The 21360-nt window shown below is 38.3% G+C and overlaps 2 protein-coding genes across 3 annotated transcripts in view; one reads left to right on the forward strand and one right to left on the reverse strand.

Moving 5' to 3' along the window:
- Window positions 1-21360, reverse strand: part of LOC139136540 (spermidine synthase-like) — a 126471-nt gene that overhangs the window by 5453 nt on the left and 99658 nt on the right. For both annotated transcript variants that reach the window (XM_070704264.1, XM_070704263.1), the window contains one exon: window positions 4316-4438. In XM_070704264.1, the coding sequence (XP_070560365.1) occupies window positions 4316-4438 (123 nt within the window). The remainder of the gene's footprint in view (window positions 1-4315; window positions 4439-21360) is intronic.
- Window positions 16618-20659, forward strand: LOC139136538 (uncharacterized). The gene is made up of 2 exons (XM_070704260.1): window positions 16618-18701; window positions 19214-20659. Exons 1-2 carry the CDS (start codon window positions 17451-17453, stop codon window positions 19760-19762), a joined length of 1800 nt encoding a protein of 599 aa, XP_070560361.1. The 5' UTR covers window positions 16618-17450; the 3' UTR covers window positions 19763-20659.

The following is a 21360-nucleotide window of genomic DNA, read 5'->3' on the forward strand; positions in this document are numbered from 1 at the left end:
CATCGTTTTCAGAGACATCAAAAGGCTGCAGCAATAAAATGAGGAAACCTCCATTACAAACCACTGAGCTGTTCATTTTGCCAACATTTGTCTGAGAGATGTCTAAAACCAAACTGTACCCATAGCCTCCCTGAATGATAAATTCTCAAAAGATACTGGAAAATTAGCATTGCTCCATATAACTTAGTGATTGATGTAATCTGTCTTCAATGACATTCTTAACTACAGCCTAACTTCAGTTACCCAGACTTCACTTTGGGGCTTTCATACAGAATTCCCCTACAGAGTCTGGGAAAATCCCATTCATAAAATCTCTGAGCAAGATGGTGTGACACGGACAAGACCTATGCGTTCTGGGAGCGACTGATCTATGATGTAATTATAAACAAGCGACCTAGCGGCCGATATAGCTCCGCTGTGTTTATGTAGAGAATAACTAGTTTTGACACATGTTGATGAAGAAGGTGGAAATCTTTGATAGCTCAATGCAGTGGCCAGAAAAAGTGGCTAAAATAGCTGCAAAAATACACAATTGAAGATTTCATCATGCTTTGAATATATCACATCGGATCATCCCTAAGACCATGTCAACCAAAGCTATCTGATGAGTAGTTTTTTGAGAATAAAATTTTCTGACCAAAAATAGCAACAATTGCCCCCAAAAATGAAAATTGCAGATTTCATCATAATTTCAAAAGATCAAATTTAGTTCATCTGTAGGAACCTGCATATTGAATTTCAAAGCTATCAGACCAGTACTTTTCAAGAAACACATTTTTTGACCAAAAATGGAAAAATTGCCCCAATTGCAGAAACACGAAATTGCAGATTTCCTCATTGTTTCAAAAAGTATCATTTAAATCATCTATTGGAACCTGTATACGAAATTTCAAAGCTAAAAGATGAGTAGTTTTGGAAATACATATTTTTTGACCAAAAATGGCAAAAATTGCCCAAAAAATACAAAGTTACATATTTCATCAGAAATTAAATATATATTGCTTAGTTTATCAATAGAAACCTGTAAATTAAATATATATTGCTTAGTTTATCAATAGAAACCTGTATACCAAATTTCAAAGCTGTTAGAGCAGTACTTTTTGAGAAACACATTTTTTGACCAAAAATGGCAGAAATTGCCCCAAAAATTCAAAATTGCAGATTTCATCATAATTTCAATAAATATCATTTAGTTCATCTATAGAAACCTGTATACCAAATTTCAAAGCTATCAGATGAGTAGTTTTGGAAATACATATTTTTTGACCAAAAATGGCAAAAATTGCCCCAAAAATACAAAATTGCAGATTTCATCAGAAATTCAATATATATTACTAAGTTCATCTATAGAAACCTGTATACCAAATTTCAAAACTATCAGACTGGTACTTTTTGAGAAATACATTTTTTGACCAAAAATGGTAAAAATTGCCTTAAAAATGTAAATTTACATATTTCCGCACAATTGAACAAATCTGAAAAGATCATCCCTAGGGACATACGTACCAAATGCCAAAGCTATCTGACTGGTAGTTTTGAAGAAGAAATGAACTGCATATAAAATTTCAAAGCAATTGGACTTGCTGTTTCAGAGGAGAAGGCAATTGTTGACTGACGACGACGGAAAATCAACCTATTTGATAAGCTCTGCATCGCTGACAGTGGAGCTAAAAAATAATAATACTTTGAGAAAAATTCATAGAATATATAGCTTCAAGGTTATTCAAAAGTAGCTTTGAAAGTTCCTCTTTAGTAATGAGTTTGAACTATGACTTAAATGTCTCTAATCAGTTTATGGAGAAGTACAATACAAGTGAAGTGACCCATGATATAAAAGGTCATGCTTCACACTCATTACTAAGGTCTGACTTCAAAAGCCACTTCTACAAAACCCTGAACATATTACACTATATATACTGTAACTGTCTCAAAACATAATAATTATATCCTAGATCAGTTGCTCCCAGGATGCAATGCTCTTGTCCTTGTTGGGCTATCTTGCTTGGTGGTTTTTGAATGGGTACAATTGTGTACAGGCAGCTGGATGAGAGCACCATGAGTGCGATCTGGAAAACCACGACAAAACTAGAGCCTTGTCAACAACTTGTGAAGCAAGACTGTCTGCCTTCAAGTGACTTTCACAACCAGCATACTTCAAAACCAGAGGAGCTTCAGCATACTGCAGTCAAGGGAAAAGTATTAGCCCTTTGAGTGTTTTAATTTTTTCCAACCAAAAGTTTAATGCAACATTTTAAAATTTTTATGAATTTTTCTGTAATTGTTTTGATAATTTTGAACCAAATGGACATCACATTTTATTGGCTACAGTTTTTTACCAAACTTTTTGCAAAAATATGAAAAAATTTGACTTGGTTTTATTTATAAAGGATACACAAATTGACTTTGGCACTCAAAGAGTTCAACTCCCAATTCCAAATTACATAATAGTTAACAGCTCATCAAAGTCCGGTAGCTGGTAGTAGCTTGTACTCAAGTTTATGCCATCAAGACTTCTTTGTATTTCTTTGAACTCAATGCAAATTCACCTTACAGAATTATGCACTGTCATGCAAATATGTGTGCCTGGCAAGCAAGACCTTGAACCAATTGTTTGCGTGGTCAAAAGCAACAAACCAGCAAGAACAATTAAATATGATGAACGCTGACAATCAAAGAAAGCATCACTTTCTTAGATAAATACACTATTTTATGTGAAAACAATGAAAAAAATAAAGTTGTTTATTTGAGCTATGTTGTAAAATTGTAGTCAAAGTTGCACTTTAGTCTCCTGTTTATACGGAGTGTAGCTTTGAAAATACATGCAACTCCAGTAGTGTTCTTTGTTACTTCCTTCTTCAACTACAGGGGGTGCTCTCACTTGACACTGACCACTTCTTAACACTGGTAATGTTTAAAGAGGAGAGATCTTTCACAATAACGGCTAAAGACTGTTGAAATGCTGCAGACAAAAATTTATTCTCTCTAAAGTCTGGGTCTAAAAACCTGTCTTTTTTAGAATATTAATGAGAAAGAACAAGCCATATCAAAATACAAAGTTTACACAGCAACTTTACCAGTTACTCTGAACAGGACATAAGTTTGAATACTGATCAATCTTCATCAAGTAATGTCAAGTTTTTGAGCTAATCAGAAAATGCGCTTTTTGTCTTGCATTTATACCTATGTCTTCTATAAGCCAGAATCTAAATATATTACAATTAAATGCCTTAACTATCTGCCATATCACTCTGCATTTTGCTTTGAGCACACAGCTGAAATTTAACTCCATTTTTCAACATGAATATCTTTCTGTGGATATGAACTTTGAAATAACTTTAAAAGTCTGAGAGACCAACCATTTTTGGAGATATAACATACCAAGGATTTACAAAAAACATGCGTGTTGACAGGTGGTAAAGAGCTAATTATCTTGCTATTAAAAAATTTTAATGAGAGAGAATTAAATTGGCACAAGACCACTAATTAATTTCCCATAAGTCAACACAGCAGCTTTGAGCTTAATTTTTCTATTTTAAAACATTCAGAGGCATGAATCCTTTTGACAGGTGTTAGATCAATGTCAGCTTGACTACTGATGAATTTTTGATGAGGACAAGTCGTTGGAATTTTGAGGTAGTGATAAAAATAGCGCCACCAATGGTGAGTTTGCAGAAACTCTTGCTCATTGATAGGAGTTCCACCAGCCTTGTAACTTCCAATATTATTACCACAGAATGCTACAGCCATCTTTCACAAGAGTCTGCGTTTTAATTCAAGAAAATGATAACCCATACAAATATATTTTATATCCAAGCTCAAACCTAACAAACACCAATGTGCTTGTTATCAAACATCAAAGGACTACACTATTTTCCACCAGAATTATCTTTATTGATAATGTGGAAACCCACACACGTATCATGTTCCACTCTACATATTTTTTTCAGTATACTGAATGAAAAGAAGGTGCTAGGAAATTTTTATTAACCTTTGAGCGCTGCAATTTTCTCCGTCAAAATTTAGTGCAAAATATTTTACCAATTTTTTATGAATTTTTCTGTAACACTTTGATAATTTTGGACCAAATTGACACCACATTTCATTGGCTACAGTTTTTTTCCAAATTTTGGCAAAAATCTGAGAAAAATTGACTGGGGTGTAATTTTATAAAGGGGACAAAAATAGATTTTGGCACTCAAAGGGTTAAAAACTAAAAAAGAAATAGCATACACACTGTTGTTGACATGTTGAATGATATTGTGTTTCACTTTCCCATGACACTTGGATGATGAAACATTCTTAAAGACTTAATTACCTTGCGTACATGTTGTGGCAGTACAATAGCAGCTCTGTGAATATCAGTGTTATAATACTTAAGATTTAATTTTGTAACTTCTTCATCAGTCCATTTAATCAAGGGTTCCGCAAAGTTGGTATCCTGCAAATATATGACAACACATTGTGTGAATGGACAGATAAACATCAGGGCAAAAAAATATTCTATTGTAGAAACAGAAGATGGAGAGTTGCTTGTAGAGACAATCAACATGGGCCAGTGGCTAGAGTAGTGAACGCACGATCACAGGATGGTGAGTCCGAGCCCCGGCATGGCTATGGTGTTGTGTCCTTGAGCAAGGAACTTTATTCCTCATTGCTTCTCCCCACCCAGGAGTGATGGGTACCTGGTAGGACAGTGATTGTAATGTGTGCGCGTTTAGCTCTGCTGCGCTTATTGGCTGCACATGTGAGCTGTTGTTTGCTCCCCAGGGAGTTGAGTGGTATCATATTAGGTCCAGTGACCAGGGATATTAATAATTGTAAAGCGCCTATGTGCGCTATATAAGAACCCATTATTATTAGGGGCCCAAGCCGACCGGCTGGGCCCCTATTGGTTTTATAGGAGTTCAACTTTCTTCTTCTTCTTAGGGGCCCAAGCCGACCGGCTGGGACCCTATTGTTATTGCTCAAGTTCTACTGACTTCCTCTTCTTCTTCTTCTGCCGTTTCTTTGCTCACCTAGATCTCTCGAACGGCTGAACAAAAACTTCTCAAACTTGCAGGGCTAATAGGAGCCAATTAGTACTCGTGCACCTGACCCTTGAAATTTTGATTGGTCACGTGACCTGGCGGCCATATTGGATTTTCCAAAAACCTAAAGATGGCTTCTCCAGAAGATGTCTAGTCTAGTCTAGTCGATTTGAAATTTTATAGCAAGCATGACCTAAGGTCTTTAGAATTTGCAAATAAAATCGCATGCGGTCACGTGATCTTGGCCGCCATATTGGATATTCTAAAATACTAATTTAATCTTTAAAAATCTTCTCCTCTAGAACCAAAACACCGATTGAGCTGAAATTTTACTCATGTCATCCTTACAGTGATTTCTTTCAAGTTTGCAAAAAACATTTTGATCGGTCACGTGGTTTGGCCGCCGTATTTGATTTTGCAAAACTCGTAATTTAATCTTTAAAAACATTCTCGTCCAGAACCAATACACAGATTGAACTAAAATTTTACACTCATAATCCCTAGTGGTAGTTCTTTTTAATTTCCGAAAGGCGTTTGGGTCAGTCAGAAGGTTTGTTCGCCGTATTGGATATAGCGAAAATCGCAATTTAATCATTAAAATCTTCTTCTCAAAAACCAACACACAGATTCAACTGACATTTTACTCATGTCTTTCAAGTTTGCGAAAGGCATTTGGATCGGTTAAGTCGCCTCAATGTTCATAAGGCAGCAGTTTAAAACCTCGTCAGTCAGAAGATCGATCAGTGATGTATGAAAGTCAAAGGCGGCACAAGAGACTGCAATGCCTGCTGTCAAATTCAGCTAGCAGTCACACGAACCCTAATCTCGGCCCCTTGTGTAAGCGGTACCACTAAACTGCATGACAGACCGAATGACAACAAATCAAATGACAGAAGAATGACAGAATGTACTGTGTGAATAACAGTAGGTGTAGCCGTGTTGATCTTCAAACCTATGTATACTTGGGGTTTGGTAGCACAGTGAGATCAATTAAGTTTTTTGATAGCATGAGCTTTCGAAGACTACAGTCTCCTTCATCAGATGCTGAGATGGAATGAGCAGGCGAAGCAAAGTCACAATATATTAGGGGTCAAAACAGATGTGTGAAAGAAACAACAAAAGGAGTGGGAGGTGTGAAAAACTGACAAAAGAGTGTCAAAATGAAAACTCTAAGCAAATCTGAACTGCTAAAAGCCAGTAAGATGGCAGTTATTTGTAATGTGACATGAAGCCATAGTCCCGGTTAAGTCCAGTATTAACACAGTCAAAATTGGTGATAATTTTAAGTTCTTCAATTTCTCTCTCGCGGCTATTTTTGAAATTGCTCTGCTTCAAAACTGCCACGCTGAAGTCTTGCATGTTATGTCCTGGTTGGTTGAAATGTTCGCTGACTGGTTTGTAAATGTTGCCACTATGTATGTCAAATTTATGGTTGTTCATTCGTTTCCTCAATGGTTGTCCGGTTTGGCCTACATATACAGCTGTGGGGCATTTCTTACATGTTATGGCATAGATGATATTGGATGAGTCACAGTTGAAGGATCCTTGTATTTTGTAGGTTTTTCCGTTGGGTCCGGTTATGGTTGTAGCTGTGTTGATATTGGGACATAGCTTACATCTTGATTTCTGACAGGGAAAAGTGCCAACTGGTGGGTTGCTGGTGGTGTACAGTTTGCTGCTAACGATGCGTTGTTTCAAGTTGGGGGGTTGTTTGTAAGCGATGATTGGTCTTCCTGTTATGCATCTTCGTAGAGTGAATAAGGCATGCCTTGTACTTTGACCTTTGAGGTATTTAGCAATAGGCTTGCTGTGAATGTAACCGTTTTGCAGCCTTATGAGATGGACCATACAACACACTTTACTGTAATTTTACATCATTCAAACAGTAAAGGACAGTTCTTCAATTTCAGTCCGACAGCACAGCACAGGTGCGAACCCCTTCTGTTATCGGTTTGCTCATGCTACCCTACAGTTTGTAATGACCGGAATGGCAAGTACATTTTCGTGACGGAGTTATGGTGTTAGCAATGGTGTTAGTAATGGTGTAAGTAATGGAGAAAATGATTGTTTTGCCTATGTACTTATTCCTGTTTTTAAACTCATTGCAAAGGTATTATTATTTTGTGAGTAAGCTCTCTTGTATAACATTAGGCGATATGTTAAACAATTTGCGTTGTAATGTGCTGACTTATTATTAATTAATAAATATGGTACTGTTTATTATTATTATTATTATTAGTATTATCATTATCATTATTATTATTATCATTATTATTATTATTACCACGGTTATTATTACTTCAGGTTAAAATTTATAACATGGCACTCCATGACCTCTCAAAGGTATAATTTCAATAAAAAGTATTGTTGTAGACTTTGAACGAGGAAACATCCCAACCAAAATCGTAACAAACTTACAGCACAAAATGACAACACGTAAAAATGAAGAGCAAGTGTAGTTGCCTTTGGTCAAGTCCTTTAAACTATATATTCCAAACTTTGAAAGCTCATTAGATATGCAAACTATTAATTAGCTGACATGAAAACTTAAGTGCGAAATGACTTCCAATATTGGTATAACCTGGTACAATCATCAATGTCATAGCATGTTATGCCAACTTTGATCAAATAAATCCAAGTATATATCCCTAATTAGGAACGTTAATTAACCCCTTGACTACCTATGGCGCCGGATATATCCGGCGCCATATTCAATTACCATATACCTTGAGTGCCGGAAATATCTGGCACAGTTAAATAGGCGTATTTGCTTCGTTTTTGTCGCTAAAAATCCCGTAATTTCGGCGTCGGCACGCAGCGCGACTAAGATTGATGTATTCCGATGTGGCCTGAATGTGATTGTGCCCCCGTACGTCCGAGTATGGCCAAAATCCGGAAGCAAATGCCATGACCCATGACCTCGACCCGGAAAGGTCAGGCTGATCACAGAAGCGTTGCGCTGATTGTTTACAGTTTTCAGAAGTACGGACAATCGCGAAGATGTTTATGGTTTGTTTTTTTAATGAGATGAAATGTTTATTTATTGAAAACAAATGATTTATATGTAAATATGTTCTATTAACAGCAATATTCGTGAATGAAACTAGATGAAATACAACTTTTTACTATAAGCCAGTGAAATTTTATAGCAGCCATATTATCAATATGACTGCTCACATGACCGGTCATGTGTTTGGTCATGTGATATGTTGTTCCCTAAAATGTACTTAAAAATATTGTGAATTGTTTTTTGATAAATCATAACCATTTTAGATACATGTTTCTGCAAGGAAGACATAAAGCAGGTGTTTACAAATATAAAATGTGTTGATTTTCAAATACAGAATCATGTCAGATGCTGATGTTTGTGGTTCATTTACTTTGCCTTTTGTGAGAAAAATCTTAAATAGGTAAAATAAATAAAGTAAAGGGTAGTTATTATCACATATATGTAAAGACAATGCCATGAAAATTGCAAATGTATTCAAATTTGCGTCATTTTATGGATTCAAAACACGTCCTGGTGCTGTAAATATTCATATTATTTGCCAACTCTGGTCACATGATGTGTCATGTGATCAGTCATGTGACCTGGAAAATACAAAACTTATGTATGAAAAAGTGGGAAATTTCATGCTGATTCAGAAAATATATGGTTTATTGGTACTTACTTAATGTTTACTCTAAGCAGTGTTCATACAATGACACACCCAAGATTTTATCAATATTTACATAAGGGGCCTGGTATATAGGAATACATTGGCCTTGGTAGTCAAGGGGTTAAATACACACATTAGGAATTGGCTGAAGCAAAATTGCTTAATGCCTTTCAATAATGTTAGCCTACATAATAGTATCTGTAATTTACATAGCAAGTTTCATCAATTTTGGTCATGTAAATTCAAATATATATCCCTAATTTCAAAAATTCATTAAATATGCACATTAGGAGCTGGATGAAGTAAAAATGCTTAATGACTTTCAATAATGTCGTATCGTAGCATCTTTAACGTACATAGCAAGTTTTGTCAACTTTTGTTCAGTCAATACAGATAAATATCCCTGATTATGAAAGTTCATTAAATATGCAAATAAGGAATTGGCTAAAGTTCAAATAATATTCATTAATGTTCTATCATAGTATCTTTAATGTACATAGCCAGTTTCAAAAACTTTGGTCTCGTTATTCAAATAAATACCCCTAATTAGGAAAGTTCATAAAATATGCAAATTAGGAATTGGCTGATGTAAGAATGCTGAATGACATTTAATAATGTTCTATCATAGTATCTTTAATGTACATGGCAAGTTTCATCAATTTTGGTCATGTAACTTCAAATAGATATCCATAATTTCAAAAATTCATTAAATATGCAAATTAGGATTTGAATGAAGTAAAAACGCTTAATGACTTTCAATAAGTTTAAATCATAGTATCTTCAATATGCATACCAAGTTTCGTCAATTTTGATCGAGTAAATTCAGATATATACTCTTAATTAGGAATCTATGTACCAGATTTGATTCTGATCTGATGAGCCATTTTTGAGATATTGAGTACAAAGACAGACAGACAGACAGACAGACACACAGACAGACAGACATCGCTGCGACATATGCCCACGTGTGTCAACACGTGAGCAAAAAAGTGCAAAACAATACGTTCCGTCGAGGTAAAATGGAATGACAGTCTGTAGCGACGTATTTTGAATGCTATACCGTCGGTCAAGCTGAAAAGGAATGACTGTCGTAGCGGAGAAGTGAAATACTTTAACGTCCGTCGATATGAAATGGAATGACAGTCCGTAGCGAAGTATTAAAAATACCATACTGTCCTTCGAGGCACAGAGTAACATAGACAGAGTGGTAACGCCTGCATGCCTTTTCATGGTCGTCTCGGTAGACTATGGCTTTTCATATTAAAATGAGCTTCAAAGGTGTTAAACTTTTTGGAGACTTTGTTTGTGGTTGTCATTGAGGTTGATAATTACATGAGATTATGCGAAATATACGACGAGATGGCATCGTACTGCCAGTCGCGTAGCAACCATAGTTACTTTGTGAGCTCTCAGGCCAGAAACACTGCTTCACGCCAATCAAAACATAACACGCCAGCAGTTTCATAAACATGTCCTTCCTTGACGCACGTGTGAAAGACGGTATGACTGACCGTAAACCATTGAGTAAAACCAGACAGTATCGATAAAAGACTTTCAAATTTGGTTCAAACACACTCATTATATATTCATAAAAATATGAAAGGAATTTTTAAAACGGTAAAACTCACTTTCCTGAAGCTCAAAACACTCCCGTTTTCGCCAGCACGTCAATTCTGCTCAGCACCACACGAAAACAACAACACAAACTTTGCCGAACATACCTTCCCTTAACAATTGGCGAAAAATCCGAAAATTACCGAAGGATTCATGGTCAGCACTCTTTGGAAAGGAGAGGCGAGAGCAACCTGAGGCGAGGCGAACATGGATGGGTTACGTAGCCCCTTCACGCCTTAAACAATACCCGTTGCGACTCTATCTATCTTTCTCTATGTTCGAGGTGAAAAGGAATGACAGTCATGGCGGAGAAGCGAAATACTTTACCGTCCGTCAATGTGAAATGGAATGACAGTCCATAGCGAAGTATTAAAAATACCATACTGTCCGTCGAGGTGAAAAGGAATGACAGTCATGGCGGGGAAGCGAAATACTTTTCCGTCCGTCGAAGGTGAAAAGGAATGACAGTCGTGGCGGAGAAGTGAAATACTTTACCGTCCGTCAAAGGTGAAAAGGAATGACAGTCGTAGCGGTGAAGTGAAATACTTTAACGTCCGTCGAAGGTGAAAAGGAATGACAATCATGGCGGAGAAGCGAAATACTTTACCGTCCGTCGATATGAAATGGAATGACAGTCCGTAGCGAAGTATTAAAAATACCATACTGTCCTTCGAGGTGAAAAGGAATGACAGTCATGGCGGAGAAGCGAAATACTTTACTGTCCGTCGAAGGTGAAAAGGAATGACAATCGTAGCGGAGAAGTGAAATACTTTACCGTCCGTCGATATGAAATGGAATGACAGTCCGTAGCGAAGAATTAAAAATACCATACTGTCCGTCGAGGTGAAAAGGAATGACAGTCATGGCGGAGAAGCGAAATACTTTACCGTCCGTCGAAGGTGAAAAGGAATGACAGTCGTGGCGGAGAAGTGAAATACTTAACCGTCCGTCAAAGGTGAAAAGGAATGACAGTCGTAGCGGTGAAGTGAAATACTTTACCGTCCGTCGAAGGTGAAAAGGAATGACAATCATGGCGGAGAAGCGAAATACTTTACCGTCCGTCGATATGAAATGGAATGACAGTCCGTAGCGAAGTATTAAAAATACCATACTGTCCTTCGAGGTGAAAAGGAATGACAGTCATGGCGGAGAAGCGAAATACTTTACTGTCCGTCGAAGGTGAAAAGGAATGACAATCGTAGCGGAGAAGTGAAATACTTTACCGTCCGTCGATATGAAATGGAATGACAGTCCGTAGCGAAGAATTAAAAATACCATAACTGTCCGTCGAGGTGAAAAGGAATGACAGTCATGGCGGAGAAGCGAAATACTTTACCGTCCGTCGAAGGTGAAAAGGAATGGCAATCGTAGCGGAGAAGTGAAATACTTTACCGTCCGTCGAAGGTGAAAAGGAATGACAATTGCAGCGGAGAAGTGAAATACTTTACCGTCCGTCGATATGAAATGGAATGACAGTCCGTAGCGAAGTATTAAAAATACCATACTGTCCTTCGAGGTGAAAAGGAATGACAGTCATGGCGGAGAAGCGAAATACTTTACTGTCCGTCGAAGGTGAAAAGGAATGACAATCGTAGCGGAGAAGTGAAATACTTTACCGTCCGTCGATATGAAATGGAATGACAGTCCGTAGCGAAGAATTAAAAATACCATACTGTCCGTCGAGGTGAAAAGGAATGACAGTCATGGCGGAGAAGCGAAATACTTTACCGTCCGTCGAAGGTGAAAAGGAATGGCAATCGTAGCGGAGAAGTGAAATACTTTACCGTCCGTCGAAGGTGAAAAGGAATGACAATTGCAGCGGAGAAGTGAAATACTTTACCGTCCGTCGATATGAAATGGAATGACAGTCCGTAGCGAAGTATTAAAAATACCATACTGTCCTTCGAGGTGAAAAGGAATGACAGTCATGGCGGAGAAGCGAAATACTTTACCGTCCGTCGAAGGTGAAAAGGAATGACAATCGTAGCGGAGAAGTGAAATACTTTACCGTCCGTCGATATGAAATGGAATGACAGTCCGTAGCGAAGAATTAAAAATACCATACTGTCCGTCGAGGTGAAAAGGAATGACAGTCATGGCGGAGAAGTGAAATACTTTACCGTCCGTCGAAGGTGAAAAGGAATGACAGTCGTGGCGGAGAAGTGAAATACTTTACCGTCCGTCAAAGGTGAAAAGGAATGACAGTCGTAGCGGTGAAGTGAAATACTTTACCGTCCGTCGAAGGTGAAAAGGAATGACAATCATGGCGGAGAAGCGAAATACTTTACCGTCCGTCGATATGAAATGGAATGACAGTCCGTAGCGAAGTATTAAAAATACCATACTGTCCTTCGAGGTGAAAAGGAATGACAGTCATGGCGAAGAAGCGAAATACTTTACCGTCCGTCGAAGGTGAAAAGGAATGACAATCGTAGCGGAGAAGTGAAATACTTTACCGTCCGTCGAAGGTGAAAAGGAATGACAATTGCAGCGGAGAAGTGAAATACTTTACCGTCCGTCGATATGAAATGGAATGACAGTCCGTAGCGAAGTATTAAAAATACCATACTGTCCTTCGAGGTGAAAAGGAATGACAATCGTAGCGGAGAAGTGAAATACTTTACCGTCCGTCGAAGGTGAAAAGGAATGACAATTGCAGCGGAGAAGTGAAATACTTTACCGTCCGTCGATGTGAAATGGAATGACAGTCCATAGCAAAGTATTAAAAATACCATACTGTCCATCGAGGTGAAAAGGAATGACAGTCATGGCGGAGAAGCGAAATACTTTACCGTCCGTCGAAGGTGAAAAGGAATGACAGTCGTGGCGGAGAAGTGAAATACTTTACCGTCCGTCAAAGGTGAAAAGGAATGACAATCGTAGCGGAGAAGTGAAATACTTTACCGTTCGTGGAATGGAATGACAGTCCATAGCAAAGTATTAAAATTACCATACTGTCCATCGAGGTGAAAAGGAATGACAATCTTAGCGGAGAAGTGAAATACTTTTCTGTCTGTCGAAGGTGAAAAGGAATGACAATCGTAGCGGAGAATTGAAATACTTTACCGTCCGTCGAAGGTGAAAAGGAATGACAGTCATGGCGGAGAAGCGAAATACTTTACCGTCCGTCAATGTGAAATGGAAAAACAGTCCATAGCGAAGTATTAAAAATACCATACTGTCCGTCGAGGTGAAAAGGAATGACAGTCATGGTAAAAGCGAAACAGCATAGCAGATTAGCTAGCCTAAACAAAACTGACTTGTATGTTACCTTTTAGCTAGTAAGACTGGGACATATCACGTCACGGATTGTTGACCCTAGGAATGTTAAGTTTTAGGTTTGTGTTGACTCAACATTGTTGATGAGAGTAGGCAGCTGTAACAAAACCGTATATTTTATTGCAAGGTGGCGACAGCGTCGTTCACCGTCAAAGGTCTGATCTCTAATAATCTAGTCTAAGTTCTGTACAAAGTTCAATGCATCTCCAAATCTTACATAATCACAAAAGTTGTCATGTGGTAATTTTCCCGCCAGTCTTCGATTGTTCCTTAAGATGAAAGAAGATCACACTGTTCAATATCACGTTCTCAATTGGTCTCATTGAAATCTTAACCAATAATTAATTAAACTATCACACTATCTCTTATCTGCTACTCGTACGAACCGAGTCAATGTCCTTCACATGCCTTGGCCACGTGAGGGACGCTTCGAGATAAACTCTCTACAGGGAGGGCGTTACAATATTTGTCAACAAATTTGCAGTGTTTCTTGAAATTGTTGTGGTGACGCCGAAATGACAAATTTTTACGTTCACTTTAGTTGCATATGTTGACTGAAACCTACCATGATGATCATTTTCGGGTGCTCCAATACATAGTCTTATCTGTTACGTATAAAGATTTGTTATAATTCTGATTTCCATTGATAAGACCGTGTTCTGGAGGTGCCACGGACCAATATGCTTAGCATGGAGCTCTGGTCAGTTCACTAAAGATGTATGTGCCTAATCGGTTCTATACACAAGACAGTGAAACAACAAAAAAATACACACTACTATGCATTAAACGCAAATCACTAATATATGAACAATGTGTGGAGTTGCTTTCCCTTTACTAACTAGAAATGAAACCCGCGAAGTTAAGCTGCCTTGTATACCCAAGGAATGCCTTAAGACGTATTGGTCTGTCATTCAACTTATTTGTACAGTATTTGACTGTCATTAATGCTGCGTGTATTGACATGTCATCCCCTTTGTTCTCCCATATTTGGGGTGACATTTCATGTATTTCTGCAGTATTGACTGTGATTCCATTTCATAGCAGCATTAGCCTGTCATTCCACTTATATTGTACAGTATTGGACTGTCATTCCATTTATATATTAAGTATAGCACCGTCATTCCATTTATTCCTAAAGTTTTGGAGAATTATTACAATTGTTCTTAAGTATTGGACTGTCATTCCATTTATTCTACAGAATTGGACTGTCCTTCTACTTATTCCACAGAATTGGACTGTCATAACACTTATTCAACAGTATTGGGCAGTCATTCAATTAATTGCAGTGTATTAGACTGTCATTCCACTCATTCTACTGTATTTAACTGTCATTCTACTTATTCTTCATTATTACACTGTCATTCCACTTATTCTAAAATATTGTACTGTCATTTCACTTATTGTACGGTATTGGACTGTAATTGCACTTAATTCTACGGCATTGAACTACCATTCTACTTATTCTACAGTATTAAACTGTCATTCCACTTATGCTACATTATTGGACTATCATTCCAAATATGTCTTGAGTATGGGCTTGTCATTCTATTTAATTTACCAGTAATTGACTGTCATTCCACTTCCTCTACAATATTGGACTGTCATTCCATTTATATCTTCAGTATTGGCTTGTCATTCCATTTAATTTACAAGCATTTGACTGTCATTCCACTTATTTAGGAAGTATAAACCTGTCATTCAAGTTATTATTCAAGTTTTTGCATATCATTCCATCTATTCTTAGAGTATGGGACTATCATTCCCTTTATAGCTATTGTATTGGAATTTCATTCCATTTATAGCTAAAATATTTTACTGTCATTCCCTTTGTATCGATGGTATGTTACTGTCATTCCACTTATTGTAGAGTATTGGACTGACATTCAACTATTATTGTATAGTTTTGGACTGTCATTCGACTGATTCTACTGTATGAAACTGTCATCCAACTTATTCTACAGTATTAGACTGTTGTTCCATTTATATTTTCACAATTGGGTTGTCATTCCATTTATTTTATTAGTACTTGACTGTCATTCCACATCTTCTACAGTATTGGTCTGTCATTCAACTTATATTGTACAGTTTTGGTCTGTAATTCCACTTGTTGTACAGTATTGGACTGCCATTCCATTTATTCATAAAGTTCAGGAGTATCATTCGATTATTCTTACAGTATTGGACTGTCATTCCATTTATAGCTACTGTGGTGGACTGTCATTCCAGTTACTTGTATGGTAACTGTCATGCCACTTATTCCATAGTATATGGGTCGTCATTCACCTACTTATCGGTATTAGACTGTCATTCCATTTATATTTTCACAATTGGCTTGTCATTCCATTTATTTTAATAATAGTTGACTGTCATTCCACTTCTACACACATTATTAGACCGCCATGCCATTGATTTCCAAATATTAACCTGGAATATCATTTACTTTTACAATATTTCACTGTGGTGTCATACTGTTGTTTTACACATCACACTGTAAGACAATATACCTTTAGAACAATAACTTGACATACTGTGAAATGCTGATTGCAAGAAATGTGATGTTAATTAGGGAGGAAATCATAATCAAAACAATCAGCACGCCGAGGAGTCCCTCGAGACCCTGCAGGATGCGGAGGGAAGCCGTCCTGGGCCAGTGAATATTCATGAGCTTCCACGCATATTCATGACTGTAGCAATGCAAATTCATTCGGAAAGGTGTGAAATGTTAATGACATGGCCGGTAAACTCCGCTCAGTTCCTATCTTCTCGGGTGGCACGGGAATAGAAAAGGCAAAGTCATGCTGGATTTGTTTCAAGTGCATCTATTTTTAGTAGTCAGATAAACTTCCTCTGAATTTGTCTCACCAACGCAATGTGTCGTTTTATTCCTATTTGTCTGCATATGTGACAATGTGGGTTGACCTTTTGCCCTGAAACTGCTGACTGCTTTGTTTTAATGGCAAACCATACAGCTGCAGTTGTCCTTGAGGAATCCAACTAATGTAAACAATAAAATAAAATGTATGACCTGTTTGGCCTTACTATAAATTGTTTCTCTGACTGGGTGCCTCACGTTGTAAATTCCAAGTTTAAATACCATCTCCAATCAAAGAATATTTCAAATAAAGATAACATCACTGATCGTTGAGAGGTGATGTCGAAGAAACTCACACAAGACGGTAGCGATTAGGTAAGTTGGTTGATGCAGGAACACCTTTTAGAAGCCAAGACAACACACAAATTCTCTCTAAATATTTCTATTTTTCCGGATATGCACTTTACAAAAGGAAGATGATTTATCATGCAAGAAGTAAATGCCCTTGAACTTTAATACTCAATCTGTATTTGCCGTCTCAACTCCAGTTATTGGTACGAGCTCAAATACCTTTTTTCATCAGTCCAAAAATACGATCTGGAACAAAAAATGTTCTACTTTAATGACAGCTCCAATGCTTTCTCCCTTGCCATAATCGTAGTTGGCATCCATTTGAATTCGAAATATCCAACTCTAGCCAAAATGTAACGCTGCATCTGTGCGGCAGCGCTCAACTTTTTTGGTTGACATAACGTCCGATTCGATAAACGTAACATAGAGCTAGGCAAGCTTTTAAGGTTGCTCGGAGGTTTAAAAGGTCCTCCGTGATTGGAACTAGTTGATTTCAGAGAGTGACACGGGAGAAAATTTTATGTTATTTGTTTCAAATGAACAAGAGCTTTATTTAGAACAACCTCGGTAACTCCCAACCAAAATGACGCGAAATTCAACTTTAGGTGATTGTTATGTAAATCTGGGATGATTTTGTGTTAACCGTTTCTTTGCACACAAAAGTTTTTATGCAAGTTTCGTATTGCAAGTATATCCTGCTACATCACGATGTCTGAACTCTCCTGGTTATTTGTGCATCCTAGCGGTGATTCAGAAAGAGCGAATTCTTCCGCCGGCCCTTTTCAGGGCCCTGAACACACCCTAGTGCAAAGTCCATCGCCATCCTTGGCCTGGTTATTCAGCGAAAACCAGACAAGCGATACATATGTTCCCACGGGTAACTTCACCGACGCCGTTGACAACAGCAACGTCGTGAAGAAAAGAGACAATCGGGGAGGTAGAAGAGTTGGTGCCGGTAGACCTAGAATTAGTCAGCTCTTTCCAAACGTAGTCGACAGTGCCAAAAACTTCGTTGAGAGCAATGGGTTTGAGGCCCACAAGAGGCGACGAGAGACAACTGGGAACTGTGGTGTAACCAGGGCACAGATCCAGCAGAGTCTATACAACAATGACTCTGCCCTGAAGAAACACGGTGTCAGTCTCTCGACCATTTCAAGATGGATGGTCGCACCAGACAAACGGTTCAAGTCATCGATGCTGTATACTGGGGATATCGACGCAAGGGTGACAACATCAACAAACAACTTCCGTAAAGACAACAAGAACGCGCACTATTACTTCGCCCAAGTGAAGTATGTGATGGAGTTTGCCGCCAGACACAAGATGTCGGCCCTTGCAGTATCATGTGACAACATGAATAAAGTGAAGATCGGGGTCACTGCCGTGTCCCAGCATTTTCAAAACACAAGGTATTTTCCTAACTCTGACGCACCTAATTTTCCGGATCACGATTTCCCCAATCCCGGCTACTTGATAACCTCTGCTGGCTACATGCTGCTGCAACAGAGTGACGCCGTTCCAGCCATGTGCAGAGATGACATCGGCCGTGAACATTACAATTTTCCAAGAAGTGGACCCATGACAGTTGTGAATCGCGTTGATTCATTTCAGCCGTGCAACATTGTAGCCCACATCAGTGACCTGGCGCCTTTGATACGACAGGAGAGGAAACCCATCGTTTGCGGTGTTCTTGACGGTGGCTCAGATTACAACGTCAATTTTGCAACGAACATCGTATACTACATGAGACTGTGGCGGGATTTGAAACTGGATGCACTGATCCTTACATCATTTTGTCCGGGGTTTAGTGCATTCAACATGATCGAAAGAGGATGGGCGACCCTGTCAAAGAAGCTGGCAGGTGTAACACTACCAGACCGACTTGATGGTGATGATTCGTCACCGTTTGCCCGGCGGAACAGAATGACCAAACAAGAGAGAAGGAAGAAAGAGGCTAAGGTAAGATTTTTGTTACTTTGTTTTCCTCCAATAGTGTGTTTGTGGTGTTGCCCTATTCATACTTGTATAGAATCTTAAAAAAAAACTGCACTATAATGAGACAAAACTCGGGAAAACAAAGATTGAAAACGGGATCGGCGATTTTTACAAAAACATACCGGTACCGTACATGTTGTCCCTGAGGTTTACGCACAACTTATAGCGTCTGAACGTTCTTCAATTATGATTGCCCCATGACTCGATACAAACTTGATTAGGCGACGAGAAATACACGTATTGTATTAAATTTTACCGCTTTGTTTCCAAAATCATGATAAGTTTTTCGTATGTACGAAACTCTTGGTCTGAGGAAAACTTTAGAAATGTCCATTTAATACTTCTATTTTTTGCGAACTTGTCAGGAAAATTGATTGACAGTGCCATGACCGGTAATCTCAATGGCTACCAATAAATGTGATCTATCGTTATGGGTTTTCGATAACAGTTTCAATTGTTGTTATTAATTTTTCAAGGTTTTCGACAAAGCGATGGAGTTGTTGTGTCGATATTGGAGCAACACAGAGCACCATGGTTTTCCAGTATCAACAAGGTACGAGAAGTGTTCGGAAGATGTTCCACGGCTTTTTAATGACTACGAGAGGGTTCACCATTTGGTGCAACAGGCAGGTGTCCGCGAAATTAGACGCCCAGAGAATAATGATGTGAGAGAAGAACTTGACTTTACGATACAACATGTTGAGAAGCAAATTGGTACAATAGTGTTTTGCAAGTGTACGAGGGAAGACTGTCATCACTGTTCCAGTAATCCAGTGATCGCTACTGAGGCAGTTACATTCCTGTGCAACACCGGACTACCCGCCCCTGTGCCCAGTGAAGACGCTGAAGGTCACTTTTTGACATTTATACAGGCAGCTAGTCAACCTCGTTTCCCAGAGCCAAACCGTCATATGCCAAGATACCAAGAGCTAGGCATCGGAATGTGTGACAAGTGTCCGTCCTACACGTTTTCTTCTGCTGCCGAGAAGACCCGACACAAAAGACTTTTCCATCCGCGTCGTTAAAGGAATTTTTAACATGACACTACAAATCATCCACAGACATTGTAAAGCCGATAAGCGTCGAATATCTATAAAAGATACTTAGTATCCGCGATAGTTCGTTGTATTTGACTTATCCAAGTGAACTCAATTTAGTCCTGTATCGGTTGAAATGATCTTTGATTTCAATTGTTTCTCTGGTTCAGTTTGCTTTTATTTGATAGACATAAACGCAACTCTGCCATTGCTATCGCAGATTACAAGATAACGATATCAGATGTCACAAGTCTATTTGTGTATAAGTTAAAGGTTGTAATAACAAACAAGTTACACAGTCTCAGGGAGTTTTGACACTTCGATTTGTTTTTGCACGATCAGCCTTAAGAGTACTTGGTAGATTCTGAATAAATTAATGGCTTTTATTCACGTTAGTTACGATGTCTTTTGTTTCGCTATATTTGTGGTATTTTTGACACCAGTAGAATTAGTTGTGCAAAGAACAGACTTATTCGTCAACGTGGCACGGAGTTTATACACTCACCAGAAGTTGCAATACATTGCCAAAACGTAACGCAGTAAAACGCAGAAATGTGTACGCCACCCATCGCTCTGGTTTTCGGGGACATTTCCAGCCCATGTTAAACTTCAAGACTTTCTGCACCACTGTTTGAATGTGTGGTACGAATGAAATACTGAACACATCGTGAAAATTGGAAGAATGAACACAGAACCGGTTAGTTCGCGGTGTAAGCGTTGGTGTATTTACACAACTGTTAGGCAGAGTTAATTCTTAGGATAATCTTCTTGCTAAATAAGCTTACAAATTATCTTATTAACTGTACTCCGTATTGTACCAGTAAAATCTGATTATCAAACGAAGAAGGTGCCGGCAGCGTATATACTTTATAAAAATGATGTGATTTTGCATGTTAAGTTCGATGTCATCGTGTTTTCTGTCCTTTTTGTGCAATCGTCATAACATTTTCAGCCTGCTGTCCGGAGACCGACTCTAACAAAGCCTTGTCCTTGAAGGTTATTCAGCCGCCGTCATGCGTACGCTGCTGTCACGGCTGTAGTTTACTTTCTGTGGCGGGTTGACCTTTTGACGACCCGACCCTGCCAGAGACGTAAACAGCTGCATTTACAAAGCCGACCAGTACTATCCCTTGCGCAAAGATGAAACAAAAAAAAGTTGTGTAATTTTTTTCAAGTTCATTGAATTTTTATCTTTCTTTAAATTTATTGCCAAAATTTAAAACTGGTCAAACAATTTATTAGACATTATTATCGATCGCAATTTGGAGCGGGAAGAATTTTGAATGGCGCATTGGCGGTCTTTTATTTGACATGGAGTCACATGTTTTACACAAATCATGAACCGCGTGATGCACTATACAGCCGGATTATTCACACAAAAAAAGTATGTTTTTCGTGTTGCATCGTCTATGACAAATACTATCAGCTTTTTCAGGTTGATACTAAACGCAAAGATTTGAATTTTGAATAAATATTCTAACTGTACACCGTATTGTACCAGTAAAATCTGATTATCAAACGAAGATATTGTCGGCAGCGTATATATTTTATAAAAATGATGTGATTTTGCATGTGAAGTCCGATGT

This window comes from Ptychodera flava, chromosome 7 (assembly GCF_041260155.1).
Source record: "Ptychodera flava strain L36383 chromosome 7, AS_Pfla_20210202, whole genome shotgun sequence".
NCBI lineage: Eukaryota > Metazoa > Hemichordata > Enteropneusta > Ptychoderidae > Ptychodera > Ptychodera flava.

Coding starts and splice junctions, on each gene's coding strand:
- LOC139136538 (XM_070704260.1), top strand. CDS start 17,451: ATGTCTGAACTCTCCTGGTTATTTGTGCATCCTAGCGGTGATTCAGAA. Junction 18,702..19,213: donor GAAGGAAGAAAGAGGCTAAG/GTAAGATTTTTG, acceptor TAATTTTTCAAG/GTTTTCGACAAAGCGATGGA.